The sequence below is a fragment of the Ictalurus punctatus genome, chromosome 21 (assembly GCF_001660625.3).
Source record: "Ictalurus punctatus breed USDA103 chromosome 21, Coco_2.0, whole genome shotgun sequence".
Lineage (NCBI taxonomy): Eukaryota > Metazoa > Chordata > Actinopteri > Siluriformes > Ictaluridae > Ictalurus > Ictalurus punctatus.
The window spans coordinates 7,137,992-7,154,995 of NC_030436.2; the positions used below are offsets into that span (position 1 = coordinate 7,137,992).

The window sequence follows — 17,004 nt, forward strand, 5'->3', positions numbered from 1 at the left end:
AAAATTCTAAATACAGTGCCTTACATAAGTACTTACTCCCTTCTCCTTGAACTTTCTCATATTTTGTAGTTACAACATGGAACTGAAATGAACTTTATTGAGATTATACTGAATGTCAAAAACGTATACAAAATCCAATAATACTGAAGTGAGGGAAAAATAATTACTTAATTATTTCATAATTACTTAACTTAATTGTAATTAAAAATTTTTTTATTTTTTTTTTTTTTTTTTTTTACACATGCACAAAAATTGCATAAATATTCATTCCCCAGCCCACCCCTGCTGTGAAACCATTAACTTCACTCTAGTGCAACCATGTTCCATCAAAGGTTGTATTAATTACTGTAATTGGGGTTTACCCCTGTGTGTCACATGATCTCAATATAAAAATACACCTGTTCCTGGAAAACCCCCGAGTTTGTTACCTTTAAAAAAAGGACGCAGTCCACCAAATGTCAGTAACCGGGTATTAGGAAGGAATTAGCCAGAGAAGTAAGTAGGTAAGTAAAATGTATTTGTATAGCACGTTTCACACAGCAACGCTGACCAAAGTGTTGAACAGAGTACAGAAAGTAAAATAGAAACAGAATTAGACCAAATAAAAGCAGACTATAGAAAAAAATCAATTTAAAAAATTTGTTTAAACAATTAAAAATTGGTAGAAGAGATAGAAGAGATATGTTTTAAGCCTATTTTTAAAAGTAGTAATAGAAGGTGCAAGGCGGATGTCCAGTGGCAGTTGATTCCATAGACGGGGGCAGCAACAGCAAAAGCTCCATCCCCCTTTGTTTTTAACGGGGAACGAGGGACATGCAAAAGAAACCTATCAGAAGAACTCAGACATCTGTTTGATGAATGTGGATTAAGAAGATCCACAAGATATGAAGCAGATTGATTATTAAGAGTTTTAAAAACAAACATCAGAACCTTAAACTGAATCCTAAAACGGACTGGGAGCCAGTGAAGCGATGCTAAAATTGGGGTGACACGATCAAACTTCTTTGCCCTGGTCAACAGCCTTGCAGCTGCATTCTGGACCATCTGAAGACGAGCCAGAGATGACAGAGGAAGACCCAAGTATAATGAATTACAGTAATCTAAGCAAGAAGTAATAAAAGCATGAATAACCTTCTCCAAATCCTGGAAAGACAAAAATGTTTTGAGTTTTGAAATAATCCGTAGTTGATAAAAACTAGTCTTAACAACCAAATTTATCTGCTTGGTTAAGCATAATTTTGACTCCAGAATGAAGCCAAGGTTCGGAACCTGGGAAGAAATTGAGGGAAAGTGTTTATGGAGCTTGTTAATGAGACCATCTCTCAATCTCAGGAGGCCAAAAACAATTATTTCAGTTTTGTCTTCATTAACCCTCTTACCCTCAAGTTCCCACAGTATTATGTCCCATAACCGTATATTCCCCAGAGAAACAGCACGCCAGCCCTGAGTTCCTGGGCCAAAATCAGCATTTTAATTTTAACATTTTTAGGCCTTGAAACAACTTATAATGATGTATTTGTGTAATATTACTTTGAAAATGAAGCAGTTCAGTGTTTTTACTAAACTTAGAGCACAATTCTTAATTAGAGAAATTATTAAAAATGCTCGCTAAAATCCTTCTACTCATTTAGAAGTACCACACGAGCATCAGCGTGGTCAATGCCTTTGAATAAATTCAAGTAAATAATAAATAAATAAATGCATTTTAGCACCTAAAGACAAGTTTCTGGTGATAATCAGACCAGCTGGTAGTGTTTTCACGAATGCACAGAAATGGTCCTGTTATGACTCCAGACCCCTGCAGTATCAGTCGCACTGGTTGATGCTGAAGATGAAGACGGATCAGGGTCTGAATCAGGAGAGTTTGCGTTTCTATCAGTTTCGGTTTCAACATCGCCTGAACTTTCACTGCTGTCACTATCTAGAATCCTCGCTCTCGCCTGTGTAACTGTGTATGTTTTCTTTTTTTACCACTGTTTTAGATGTACCTGTGTTCACTGTAGGTGTACCTTTAGCTGGAACACGATTAGCTTTTCGCTTTGGAATTTTTAGTTCACTTCTACTATTACACCAATATTCACGCTTGGACCAGCTTCGTCGTAATGCCGGCGTAATAACGTAATCACATCGTGACGTCATCAACCTTCCGGGTCAAAAAATAATAATTCAATAAGTAAGGAATCATAGCAGAGTAATGCCTTACGGGGATAACTTTTACACTGTAAATCCTCTATATCGGCCTTACGGGGATTTGGCATAGACGACCAAGCCGGTATGTCGTCCGTACTGGAATAGATCAAAGACGGGCAAGGCGGTTTTTCGGCCATACGGGGTAACAGGGTTAAGTCGGAGGAAATTATTTGTCAACCATTTTTTAATGTCATCCAGACAGTCCAACAATGGCTGAATGGAGTCACCAGCTTTCAAAGGAATGTACAACTGGGTGTCATCAGTATATAAATGAAAAGAGACATTGTGAGCCCTAATAATATTCCCCAACGGCCGCATATATAAATTAAAAAGAAGTGGGCCCAAAATGGAGCCTTGAGAAACACCACTAATAATAGGACTAGAAGAAGAGCAGAAATTACCCAACGCTACCGAGAATGACCTGTCCTTTAGATATGAGCTGAGCCATTGTAGGGCAGTGCCCTTGATACCAAACAGATGCTCTAAGCACCAGAGAAGTATGTAATGGTCTACAGTATCAAAGGAATCTGTAAGATCTAGTAGCATCAACACAGCATTTTTACCAGCATCCACTGTTAGTAAAATGTCATTGGACACTTTTAACAAAAGCAGACTCCGTGCTATGAAAAGCAGTGAAACCAGATTGTAAAGGTTCAAATAACATAGCTGAGTTTAAAAACAGGAGCAATTGAGATTGTACTACTTTCTCTAGCAGCTTTGACAGAAACAGTAGCTTAGAGACAGGCCGATAATTATTAAGGCAACCTTCATCCAAACCCTGTTTCTTAAGCAAAGGTTGAACAATACCATGCTTAAAACAATTTGGGACCACCCCTGCATCCAAAGAAGAATTTATCAACACTTGGATACTGGGGCCAATTTCAGAAAAGGTTGCTTTCATAAGTACAGCGGGAACAACATCAAGTGGCGTGGATGATATTTTCATCTGGTTAACCAGATCACACAGTTCCTTTAGAGAAACATGTTCAAATTGATCAAATGAAACCGGTAAAGCCAGTGAATTTGGGGACAGGTCTGATAAGTGCAAAGTGAAGGAAGAACGAATAGTAATTACTTTATCAGCAAAAAAATGTTTAACTTCTCACAAAGTTCAGCCGAGGGTTACCCATGGAATTGGCAACTCGGATTAATAATTGAATTTATCGTGGTGAATAAGATCTTTGGTCTATGACAGTGTGTAGCAATTAAGTCAGAGAAATACCTAGACCTAGCTGACTTTGCTGCACTCTGAAACTTAAACAAACAATCTTTAAAAATCTGGAAGGACACAGTTAACTGATCATGCTTCCATCTCCGCTCAGCTCTACGACAAGCCTGTCTGAGAGAACAAGTATTATCGTCGAGCCAGTAATAAGATTTACGATTTGGTTGCTTCAGCTTAAAAGGGGCAATGGAGTCTAAAATATTGGAGCAAAATGTATAAAATAAGGCAATCAAATCATCAGGGCCAGAAGAAGACTCTGCAGCACTCAAGATAGATGTTTCAAGAGCATTAGCTAGAAAACTTTCACTAAACTGAGAGGCAGTGAGTGAATTAATACAACGAGAATAATATCCTGAAGGCCTAGTCATAACGGCAGAGCTGGCAGCAGGGACATTAAAAACAATGGGGTGGTGATCAGAGAAGGAAGCATCTTCAATATTAACATCATCAACAGCAGTTCCATATGACAATATAAGGTCTAGTGTATGACCAAGGACATGAGTTGCCTGATTTATGTGTTGAATAAAACCAAAGGAATCCAAGATATTACAAAATTCAGTAACCAAGGGTCGACCAGGGCAGCAGACATGCACATTAAAATCACCCAATAATGACAAACGATCATACAACGGAAAAATAGAAGTTAAAAAAAAAAAAATCACAAAAATCACTAAAAAGGCATTGTCCAGGTTAGGTGGCCTATAGATCAAGCACAGAATAGCGTGGAAGAGGTCGACTCTAACACAACACTGTACCTCAAACGACAAGTAACTCCCAACAGAAACTCTCAGAATGTTCAGTGACTGTTTAAAAACCATAGCAACCCCACCACCCTTACCACAAGGCCTTGGAGTACTAATAAAACAACAGTTCGGTGGACAGAGTTCCTCGAAGACGGTTGACTCACCAGGACTAACCCAGGTCTCCGTCAGGAATAAAATATCCAGGTTATGTCTGGTAGAAAAGTCATTTAAAATGAAAGTTTTGTTGCACACGGACCGAGCGTTAACCAGGACCATCTTCATAGGAGACTGGGGTAGCGAGGTCCGATCCGGTGAAACGAATTCCAGTCGTCAGAGTTTTAAACAGTTCACTCTTCTCTGACGAATCCGTAATCGTGGAGGAGCAGAACAATTAGACGAATGTAGGAAGTCTGGGGAAATAGGCAGATGAAAAACATATCTGTAATCCCATGACCGTCGTGTCAAGTGGAGCCCTTCCAAGATTAAGGGAAACTCAATCGATTGTATGGAGGAAGCGATTGTCCGTCTGATTCTCACCCGAACACCAGCACGATTCCTTCTCTTCCTGCGGCGCTTTCTTAGAGGAGGAAAGCAGCGAGGTAGCCGGCGAGCGCACTCCACCGCGGGTCGGCTGGACGAGGATTGAAAACGAGAATACAGAGTAGGACAACATCGCAGATGAGCTCCCATATGGCTTCTGATGTTAAGCAAAGCTTGACGATTGCAGGTCAATACTGAATCTACATGATACCAGTGTGACACGATACACAGTAAAAACACAGACAAAACAGACAGAACAAACTGTAATAGACAGGAAAGAGAACAGAGACGGCATGCCGACAGGTACACTGGTGCCATCCTGGGGGGAAAAAAAAAAAAAAAAAAAAAACCGGGCCTGGTTGCAAGAAAAACTTCTCTTGGTTGCAAAAGAAGCAACCAAGAAGCCAAGAATAGCTCTAAATGAGCTGAAGAGATCCGCAGCTCAGATGAAAGAACCTCTTCACAGGACAACTATAGCCCAGACACATCTCAAACCTGAGCTTTAACGAAGAGTGGGCCGTAGGAAATCACATTTTCAGCTTGCCAAAAGACACGGTGGTTTGATGATGCTTGGCACAAAGCACTACATCTGGCAGAATCCCAACACGGCTCATCACCCTGTGAACACCATCCCTGTAGTGAAGCATGGTGGTAGCAGCATTATGTTGAGCGTTACCTTTGGCCTCATGGTTGCATCTGAAACATGTTTTGATAGCTCCTATGTATTCATGATGCTGATTGTTTAGGTATGTTCTCTAGCAAACTATGGAGCCTTCCAGGAACACGTCTATTTACAGGTGCATCTTCTAATTATATGACTTCCGACAGAGCCTGGTTATACCAGAGCTAATTTATTGATTTCATCATAACGGTTGAATGCTTATGCAATCAACTTTTAAGTTGTTTTTTTTTTTTATTTGTAAATAAATTTATGAACCCCCCACTTCAATATTATAGGCTATTTTGTGTAGATCATTACATTTCTGATAGTAGCACTACAAGATGTGGAAGTATCAAGGGGGTGACACTTACTTCTGCAAGGCACTGTTTTGAATGTGGTGTAAAAGGACAGCATGAGAGTAATATAGCAGGAAAAGCACCGAAATAGCTGGCTAGTGTACAAGCTCTGATAAACAATGCCTGAACAGACTCACCCTCTACCCCAATTTTTATATCCCTCCCCTACCCCAAAACTCATCATCACAGATCATTTGCTAAGACGTATACAGTGCACAAATGGACCAGTGTTCAATTACACCACAACACTGAGCTGCACATAATATAAGAAGAGACAAAAATCTTTCTTTTCTTTTTTTTTTTTTACTCCCCCAACATTTTAGAGAGACTGAATGAGTGCTTCTGTGGTGTCATACAAAATGGCATGAAATGTTTCCTCAGGACAGAAGCTCTTCACAGAGATGGAAGTAATAACTGAAATGTCAGGGTAAAAAAAATGGACTTGTAACTGTTTTGTCTTGTCGAAATCCACTTTGTAATCCATTTTGTTCAGAGTACTTTTGAAACACAATAAATGCTTCCCATTAGAGTTAAACTGGAGCTGCCTAAACTGGGATTACTAAGTAAGGATTATCAAGGATCTATTCCTTCTATACCACAGCAATCTGGCAATTTTTTAACCCATTATAGAATGACATGCTGCATGGATTCTTTGTTAATAGTAATAATCGTTACTATAATGTCCACAAAATATTTAGTTCCAACAGACCAAAGTGTGGAGAAAGAAAGGATCTGCTCATGATCCAAAACATACAAGCTCATCCGTGAAACATGGAGGAGGTAGTGTCATGGCTTGGGCTTGCATGGCTGCTTCTGGAACATTCTCACTAATCTTTATTGATCATGTAACTCATGATGTTTGCAGCAGAATGAATTCAGAAGTTTACAGGAATATTTTATCTGCCAATTTACAGCGAAATGCATCCAGATTAATCGGGAGGGCACTTTAACATGCAGCAAGACAATGATTCAAAACACACTGCAAACCCAACAAAGGACTTTATCAAGGAAGTTGGCCAAGTCTTTCACCAGACCTTAACCCAGTTGAGCAGCATTTCACTTCCTGAAGAGGAGACTGAAGGGAGAAACCCCCGAAACAAACAATAACTGAACAAGGCTGCGGTAAAAGCTTCACAAAAGACGAAACCGACAGTTCACGTCAGTGAGTCGCAGGCTTGATGCAGTTATTGTAAACAACGGCTATGCAACTAATTTACTTCAAGACTTATCTGTACCTATACTTTTGCTCACCTAAAATGGGTTGGTCTGATACAACACGTTCTATGTTTAATGTTGTTTAACACATCTAGATGTAAATACCAGGAAATAAAAGCTGAAATCCTAAACTCTCGTCTTATATCCATCTTAAGATCTCAAACCCAAATGTCTGGTGTATAGCACAAATAAATGAATGAATTGGCCTCGCCGTTCAAATAGCTTCGGACGGGACTGTATTTACTATGGCAAAGTGAAAACAGCGCTATTGGGTTGTACAGTTATTGTACCAGGGATTTTCTCAGAGCTCTTACCCCACGGTTGCTTGCGTTCTCCTGCAGGAATTTGCGGAATTTGTTGAGGAAAATGTATCGAGAAGCTTCGCCCTGCGGTGGAGACATGTGAACATAATTAAATACAGCAAGAAAAAAAACGGAAATGGACGTAAATGTGTCATGCCTCAATGTGATTAAAACATCCTCATTTCATAATGTCAGCAAGGAGTGAGACGATTAAACAAGGACAGAGGCGATTAAAGGAGGTCTGGGGCGATAAAACAAGGGTGCAGATGATGCCCCATAAAAATCGCAGCTGTGACTGCTGACGTCAGTGAAGTGTTATAAACACGGCCGCTCGGTTCACGTACCGTCCCTTTGTCCTTGTTATTTAGCATCAGCCTCAGGATCTGAACCTGCAGCTCCTCCACCACTGCACACACGCAAACACACACAGAAAGGGTGACACCAGTAAGGTATAAGAATAGTGATTTAAGCTTGCACTGAAAATAGAAAATATAAATAATAACTAATAATAATAATGTGAATCAGAAAAAGGATAAAAAAAAGAAAAAGTAGTAGTAATAATAATAATAATAATAATAATAATAATAATAATAATAATAGCCTTCTCATATAATTTAATTTGCAATATGTGCAAAAATCCCAAATTGAAATAAATAAAAAAAATATTGGCATAAAATGAATAAAAGGTAACAGGAATATTACTTGTTATGATTGGTCTAAGTGTGTTTAATACCCTCAATCCTCTTTTTGAGTCTCTGACATCCTCGCTCGTATGCTCGCCGTCTGAGTCTCTCCTCCGCGCTCTCATGTCTCGGGTCCTTTTCGTCCTTACCCTGCATACAGACCAAAAATTAAAGGGCACTAACATCTCAAGTGGCTTACAGTTAACAATTTCTACCATACATACATAAATCAAGAGTTCTACATGTCTAATGTAGAATGAGAAAGTTTGTTTTACAGCAGGATTTTTAAAAAAGGATGTAAGATTTTGGAGCACTTTAAGGCAACACGAAACCGTTTTCAGATGGGCTCATAAAGCTCTTACCCTTGTCTGAGAGCCGCCTAATGGTTTGAAAACTTGAAAAATCTCATTGCCACTTACCCCCAAAAAAACGATTGGCGGCTGACGTTTGCTTTTTTTTTAGTGTTGCACTAGAGCTGTGAAGAAGCTAACATACGTCAATCTTAGACGAAGTAATATACGTCAATCTTAAAACCTACAAATACCTAAAATATACAGTGCTGTGAAAAAGTATTTCCTCTCATCCTGATTTCTTCTGTTTTTCTGTATATCTCATATTACATATTGTTTCAGAAATAAAAACTAAATCTAAGATAAAACAAAGTCAACCTGAGTAAACACAAAATACAGTTTTTAAATGATAATGTTATTTATTGAAGCAAAAATACCAACTGAGCCTGTGTGAAAATGTATTTTCACCCAGACTAATTCCCCAAATCTATAAAACTGCATTCATAATTCAGCTGGACTAGACCTAACCAGGCCTGATTACTATGCCAAAGTTGAAAGAAATTCCAGAAAAGGAAGAAGGTGATTGAAATAAATCAATCCGGGAAGGGTTACAAAGCTATTTCAAAGGCTCTGGGACCCAAAGAACCACAGTGAGAGCCATTACCTCTAAATGGAAAAACTTGGCACTGTAGTGAACTCCTGTAGTAAAGGAGAATGTCCGGTGTTCAGTCCGTAAGTTGAAACTCAAGCGCAACTGTGCAGCAAGACAATTTTTTTGCTTCAATAAAATAAATATGAACTGTATTGTGTGTTTACTCAGGAATGGATTGGCATCCACAAACATCTTTCACAGAATGACACCACATTGGATTGTCCAAGTTGACCACTCCCATAACATTCCAACGTTCAGCTACATGGTTAGGTTTTGCTCATATTTAGAAATAACACCAAGTCCTTACTGTGTCCTTTCATTACTTGTTATCTAAACTGCAAAACTCCAGTGCAAAACTACGGTTGCTTTCACACTAGTGTTCCAATTGGCCTACTTTCCATCCTAAACAGTATTCGAGATTAGAATTAGTGTGTCCCAAATCGTAGTATGTTGAAAGGTACCCAGATGGTCTACTACTTCCGGTAGATTTTCAAACTCCTTGCATGATAATAATAAAACTCATTTATATAGTAAGCTAGGCTAGGTAGTGAGCCAATAGTAGCTAGGACTGGTAAGTGCCTTGGTTCAAAAATGTAATTAATTAAATAATTAATTAAAACCATGTGAAAGCACCCTTAAGAAGCAAAGAGGTGTTGGCTGATTGATTACATTTGGAAAAATAATGTAAAATTGTACATTTTTCACCAAATTATTCCTGTAAGCTATTCACTAGAAGCTGGGGAGTTCAAAGCTCAGAACTTTGCCCTTAAGCAAGGCCTTTAACCTTCAATTGGTCAGCTCTTTGCTTGGATTGTAACTCTACCTCACTGCATATGACTTACGATAAAATCATCTCTCTTGAATAAACAAAACAAATTAAACATATTACATAACCAAGCTGAATTCCCAAACAAAGGGTGAACAGCTTTATCTGTAAGTCCTCACCTCTTTGTCAAAGTGTGTTGGCCACCATGTGGTGGGGATGAGCTCCTCCAAACCGGCCTCCTTCACCCTTAGAGGAGTCTTGATGTAGAAAAACACCACGGAGCGCAGCACGTCGAATGTGACCATGTCAAGGAACTTTCAAAAATTTTGGCAAATGAAACAAGAAGGTCTGAGGAAGAACTTCCTGCTCATAATGTGCTTGGATTAAAATGTCTACACTTTCTGTAATAAATCAACTCACAAGTTAAGTTATGTTTAAGTTTTATCTACACTAACAACAGTGTAACTCTGAACTCAGAGTTACCTCATACTACTGTATACAACAGCTCTGTCGAATTCTCGATTTTGATTGGACAGAAGGTGTTGATTCATTTTCTTTAACTGTTTATATTAAATGTGCTCTTTGTACTATGTTATCATTTCTATAGTAACATTAATTCACAGATTACATTTTGGACATATAAGGTTAACTATAAATGGATGTAAAGGAGAATATGATATTCTGTAATATAACTGTAATAGTTTTACACACTGCTGGAGTATACGAGGAATAAAAACACTTTTATTGGAAAAGAATCAACCTGGGTGATAACAGTAACTCGGCTTCGCATCAGGCTGCATCCCACCATCCCATCACTGATTATTTTCCTATAACAGCACATCCCCAAGGGTTTTATTCCTTACATGAAAAGCATTTCAAGCCTCTATCAGATACATTTTTTTGTCTTCAGTGAAGCTTAGTTTTGTTTTCAACGTCTATGGTTTCACTGAATCCTTCATCCATACATATTACATTTGCTCCAGTTTGCTCTAGAGTTCTGCCTGCATTATCAGCTGACTTTTACGAATTATACTGTACTTTTTGGTCCTGGAAGGATATAATACATTGCTTAGGAGGTACTTTCTAGACTTCTCATGGCGTAAAATGGCAGTTGTCAAGCGCAGATAGTGAATCTAGAAGAAAACACATGAAATCATTTCAGAATTAAGTCCATTCAATATCACTGTAATTGGCTTGACAATGAGCAGGCTTATTAGACCACTTTTTTTTGATGGTGTACGTGAATCCTTTACTTTTACTCCGATTAATGTCCATTTCCAAGCAAGTTTTATATACATTATCATACTGTATTTCTGATAACAATGTTTAAAAAGTTATAAAGTAACTTAATTTCTTTACTGATTGATTATTGATTGGACCACTGATTGAATCTACTGATTAAATATGAATTGACTAATCTGACTCTTATTTCCCAATTTCATTGACAACAAAGAGTTTAACAGACAACACATTTGATAATGATAGTACTTATTTATTTTTAAGAATTTTAAAAATTTTAAGCTTCACCGTGATCACACAAGCACCTGCCAAACAAAATAAAACAAGGCAAAGCAAAACAAGGCAAAGCAAAACAAAGCAAGGTAAAGGAAAGAAATCCAAAGCAAAGAAAATCAAAGCAAAGCAAGGCAAAGCAAAGCAAAACAAAAATATTCAAGAAAGTAAAAAACAAAAAAAACAAAAAAGAAAAAGCAAAACAAAAACAAGATAAAAAAGCAAAAGAAAATAAAGTAAAATAAGGTAAAAAAAAAAAAAAATGCCTCAGATTTACAAAAAGATAGAAAATCTTAACAATTTTTTCCAATGATTCTGTCAGCAAGGGCAGAATAGTCCCCCCCCCCAGAGGGCTACTGTGTCTTACCTGGAAGCCAAGGTCAGGGATGATGGGTGAGAAACGGTACGCCCTGAGCAACGACATCATCAACTGCTTCAGGCACTCGTTAACCTCAAAGTCCTGCCAGAGGAATGAAGACACAAAGAAACCACAATAAGCAAACGTCAATGAAAATGAGTATGAATGATTTCTCACGGATTTTACATCCGCTTGTTTTCATGCCGATCAGAGTTCTGAAATAGTCTCAATATGTCTACATTTTACACTTATTTGATCATTTCAAATGACGTGAGACTCCTAGACAGGTACAACACACACTCATCACCTCCATGAGCAACCAGAAGAGCTCAAGCAGCTGCTGGATTAGCGGATGTTCATCCACAGAGCCGCCGCCCTCCAGAATACCCAGCAGGAAGCTCATCAGGACGTCTTCTACCAGGTACACTTTACACTGCAGCAAACACATATTATGCACCTTGTTTGTGCCAATAATGCAAAAGTATTAAGTAATTCAACTTAAGAAGATGTGATATATTGAGAGACCTACAGTACTAACCATGAGAGGAGCAAAGTAATTGAAGATATGTGCGAGCGTGACCAGGACAGTGGGCTCTCCTTGAAGCTGCCAGGATACCATGTCCCTCTCAATGAGCTTCTCCTCCTTATAAGAAAGCAATAAACCTTTTTATGTATAAAAAGATGAAGCCTTCTCGGAGTACTCAGTTATAATTAACCTCATGTTCTGTTTACAACAATGGTTTAAAATGGAGTTTTCACAGCCACCTTAAATCTCTAAGAATCTTGTAAAACCCACTGTATTTTCTCCTTGTGAGATTTAACAATCTTGAGAAAAAGGAAAACTATCAAGTTTAAGTAAACCATGAACTGAAGCTTCCTTTTAGGCCTTTGCAACTTTCCATACGTATTGAATTTGTATCTTGCTATAAATTGGCAAATATAGGTAATGTTTCCTTTTTCTCCATTCAAAAGAAATTGGGATTGCAAAGTTTTGCTCTTGACAGTAAGAGGTTAATGAAGAATGGTATGAACGTCAGTTCTACCTGTGTGTCTATGCCAGTAGACATCACATTCTTCATGTATCCCAGCAGCCTCTTGGCTTTGAAGAGGTCAGCAGTTGGAGGGTCCTGAAGGGGATGATAGCCTTCCACAGGATACGTGAAGGAGCAGAAAGTTAAGGAACCTCCTCTTAAAGCAAGACAGTTTATGAAATGTCATATAAAAGCCTTTACATCCATTGTGACTTAGAGAATTTTTAAGAATTCTTCACCTAATAGCACTGCACACAAGTGCCTGCCAAACAAAACAAAACAAGCAAAGCAAAAACAATCAAAACAAAGCAAAGCTAAACAAAGTAAAACAAAAGAAAGGCAAAGCAAAACAAAGCAAAGTGAAACAAAAAGTAAAACAAAACAAAGCAAAACAAAGTAATGTGAAACAAAAAGTAAAACAAAGCAAAACAAATGAAAACAAAAAGCAAGGCAAAGCAAAGCAAAACAAAGCAGAGTGAAACAAAGCAAGGCATTGTGGCTTAAGAGGTCAGGCAAAATCCCATTCAGGCACAGAGATGAACAGTTGAGGGTAAAAGGCTTTTCTCAAGAGCTCAATAGGATTTGAACTTTCAATCTGTTGGCTTCTGAGGTGCTCAAATATAAGAAAATAATAACAGCAGACAACAAACAGCGAGAAGAAAAAAGGATATCTGAGTGGGCGGCTGCCGAAGTTAAAGGCCACAGACTCTTTGAATGAAAGACTGATAGCGGGGAAGTAGGCGATCCCTGGACCCATTTTGATATTACTGAAAGCCGTACCAAGGGACTGTCCATTCCTGAGAAATAAAACACAGAAACAAACGTGAATACAGACTCATGGAATTGATCAAATAACCGATATATTCAAACAGGGCTGGGTGATATGACAAATATAATATTGAGATCATGATAAATAGATGGAATAACTGTAGATATCTTGTTTATTTATTTAAAGATGAGTACAGTGAGTGGAAGTCAGTTTTAAAAAGTTAAATAAAAAGAATAAATAAATACATTTTAAACAATTAAAATATAGATTTTTTTTCTGTCTCTTAACTACACAAATGTATTTATTAATAAGAAACAAACTATTATTATTATTATTAATATTATTATTACTATTATTATTATAATTATTTATAACATTTTTAATCCAACATTTCTGAGAGTTTGTGTTGAAACCTATATACAGTAAGACCCTCTTATCTGCGAGGGATAGGTTCCAAGTCCCCCAGCGGATGCCTGAAACCATGGATAGTAGCGAACACTATATACTGTGCATATCTATAAGAAAGTTTACTTTATAAATTAGATACAATAAGACATTAACAACAATAACTAATGATAAAACAGAGCATTAATAATAATGAAAGTTAATAAAAGTGGATACGCTGGACAAAGAGATGGTTAACGTCCCCGGTGGGACTGCACGAGGTTTCATCACGTTGCTCAGAACGGCGTGCAATTTAACATTTTATGAATGTTTACTGTATTTCTGGAATGTTCTATTTCATTATTTTGGACTGCAGTCAACCGAGGTTAAGTGAAACTGTGGTAACTGAAACAGTGGATGCAGGGGTTTTATTGTATACTGATATTTATTGTGCATCATAAACATGTTTTCGAGAATCATAACACGATATTTTTGTCAGCCCGAATTGTCCACCCAAATGTTCGAATGAGTTCAAATGTTTCACTCAGTTTCAAATCCAGAATAAAGATTGACAGCAACATCAATAATATAATACTAATTTAATTTCAATATCACATGTAAGTAATGAGATTAGGGATGTACAATAATAGCTACAATATTAATCACAGTATTATGTGCGAAAACACAAAATAGTTGTTAATCACACTTTTTATTTTACTTATTTTAAATAAACAAAAAGCAACATTTATCCACAGTATTCACAACTCTATTTAATATTCCTTCACATTAAAATCTAACATTTAAAATATTTCATGCATACTAAATGTATTAAATAATAAATATTAATGTTTGTGACTATCTTGTTCCACCCACTTTACTACAGGGTAATTTGCATAACACGTAAAAAATTGGCGTTCGAGGAAAAATCACAGTGAAATGTACAGAATTAGATCACTTACAAACAAAAAGTAATTGTTCCTTCGTCAAGGTCTATCATGCAGCTAACAATGTCCCCTGCAGCCCATGACTAGAGGAAAAAGAAACATTTTTGAGAGCAGTCCAGATAGACATTTACAATCATGGAGAAACAGTGTGTAACCAATCAGCTAGCTCCATGGAGCAGTGCGTGTTCTCACTTTGCCATAGTTGGTGGTTGTCACGTTCCACTTTCTGACCCGATTACCATCGTACGCATACGAGTCCGGAGTATCTCCAACTCCCTCCTAAAGAAAGAGTTTAAAATGTACACATGACTTCAAGATCAGAATAAAAACAGAAATTGCACGGCACTGAAATTCAGCTTTAAACGTCAACACACACACATACACACACACACCTCCTGGTTGAATCTGCAGTTCAGTGTGCACCATCCTATCTGCATCAAACCTTGCGATGAGATCAGCACCTCGTACATCCATTTCCCTGAAAGTGTTCAACCAATACTGATTTAAACCCAAACAAAACATATATACTCCCCATACAAAAACAAAGCTTTACACAAATGTAAGCTGCTGCAATAGTGGGAGTGTAATGTTATAATTACCTTTGAATACACAGGTTGCAGCCCTTATTGAACTGAAATTGCTATGGCCAATGACCTTGAGTCCAAAAAAAAAAAGCGAAAGATTGTTAAAATGATATCTAGAAAACGTCATGTACCTAGTACGGCATTCAGCTATAACTATAAACCTAGTACATTTACAATCCTGTGATGTCATCAAAGTAATATCAAATGCTTCTTACTCCTAAAAGATCATCATCTACAAATAAGAGGCCTTCGAATCCACTGGTGTGGTCCAGGACAACGGTAGAGGGTCCGAGTCGCCCGTCTGCGTGATCTGTAGACAAAAACATGGCGAATAAAAAAAAAATCAAAGCAAAAATGTCGGAATGTGTAAACGAGTCAAATTGCCCCCCCCCCCCCCCCCCAAAAAAAAAAAAAAAAAAACAGCGTAAAGCTACAGTAAAATTTCTTTGTCCATTTTGTAATACCACAGAAAACCTACATTATTATAAACTTTACAGTAGAACATGTTTACCGAAACGTTTACCTGAAGCAGCAAAGAAACCTCGTGTGGCTACTTATCCCAAGTTTAATTTCAGAATCCCACATTTTTATTTTAAAAAAGCGCAACCCTTACCATTAGAAAAGGGAAAATGCAACAAGTTTAAATTTTTTGAATGCAACTTATTTAGATGTAAAGCTAGGCAATGCTAGGTGATGATATTCTAGCTAAGTAGCTAACGTTTGCTCAGTCACTCCAGGAGTTTGCCATTGCAGAAATTAACGCAAAAATCACTGAAACGCTGTGATATTCGGAGGAGCTTCCCATTTTTCAAAATTACCGCAGATTTGGGCCGAGACGCATCATGTGACATCATCTCAACGCGCATTCAGTCAAAGCCCTCTTCGAGTCACGTGCGTCGAACGTGTGTACAGCAAACATCACTGCGAAATATTTTTTTGCAACTGCAATTTCGCCAATTCAAGGAGTTTTCCGCAAAAAAATAAATAATTTTTTTTTTAAAAAGCACAAAATCAAGCGTTTGTGCCTGCAACAAACGAAAATTCTGCGAAATCCTGTATGGACTGATTCTGTTTTGTGATAACTATTATTTCCACTGACCATGTTTATCCCATCAGTACAGATCATTCTTTCATTTATAAGCATGTCAGGAAGAATATATTGACTTGGTTTAGTGACTCAACAATAAATGTATGCTCATATGGAATAAATCAGCATCGAACCACACTAGGGATAAAGTACTGACACATACTACTGTATAATAGATGAGAAGTGACTCAATCTGACCTGGGCTGTCCTCAGCAGGCTCATCCTCGGACAGCAGCTTCTCCAGGTGAGCGCCGAGATCCTGGAATGTCAAGGGTTTTCTGCAAACACGAGAAAAGCCATCAGGATCGGACAGCCACTCAGTGATTGTAGCCCATCTGTTGCTAACAGAGCTGAACAATATGATATCAATATCATGATCAATTATGTCACATTACATGCATGTGAGATTCTAATATCTGTACTCTCTGACGTGTTTTCTTTCCTTATACTACAACAATTTCCCAAAACAAACCGTTTTTTACATTTATTAAATAACAACAAATCATACTTTTATCAGTTTACACCGATCAACCGTAAGACTAAAGCCACCTGCCTAATATTACGTGCTGCTAAATCACCCCTGACCCGTCGAGGCATGCTCGTTTGCGATCTGGGGAAATTGGAGGTCAAGTCAACATTTTGAACTCTTTGTCATGTTCCTCAAACCATTACTGAATAATTTTTGCAGTGTGGCAGGGCACATTATCCTGCT

At 37.8% G+C, this 17,004-nt stretch overlaps 1 protein-coding gene across 4 annotated transcripts in view; it reads right to left on the reverse strand.

The window, feature by feature from the left end:
• LOC108254904 (E3 ubiquitin-protein ligase RNF123) overlaps window positions 1–17,004 on the reverse strand; it is a 150,255-nt gene that overhangs the window by 127,878 nt on the left and 5,373 nt on the right. For all 4 annotated transcript variants that reach the window (XM_053673946.1, XM_053673945.1, XM_053673944.1 and 1 more), the window contains exons 4-19: window positions 16,491–16,570; window positions 15,421–15,515; window positions 15,221–15,275; window positions 15,014–15,099; window positions 14,814–14,900; window positions 14,637–14,704; window positions 13,196–13,321; window positions 12,537–12,651; window positions 12,032–12,136; window positions 11,801–11,926; window positions 11,503–11,595; window positions 10,681–10,756; window positions 9,803–9,918; window positions 7,966–8,065; window positions 7,577–7,638; window positions 7,245–7,316 (exon numbers count right to left, since the gene is read on the reverse strand). In XM_053673946.1, the coding sequence (XP_053529921.1) occupies window positions 7,245–7,316; window positions 7,577–7,638; window positions 7,966–8,065; window positions 9,803–9,918; window positions 10,681–10,756; window positions 11,503–11,595; window positions 11,801–11,926; window positions 12,032–12,136; window positions 12,537–12,651; window positions 13,196–13,321; window positions 14,637–14,704; window positions 14,814–14,900; window positions 15,014–15,099; window positions 15,221–15,275; window positions 15,421–15,515; window positions 16,491–16,570 (1,462 nt within the window). The remainder of the gene's footprint in view (window positions 1–7,244; window positions 7,317–7,576; window positions 7,639–7,965; window positions 8,066–9,802; window positions 9,919–10,680; window positions 10,757–11,502; window positions 11,596–11,800; window positions 11,927–12,031; window positions 12,137–12,536; window positions 12,652–13,195; window positions 13,322–14,636; window positions 14,705–14,813; window positions 14,901–15,013; window positions 15,100–15,220; window positions 15,276–15,420; window positions 15,516–16,490; window positions 16,571–17,004) is intronic.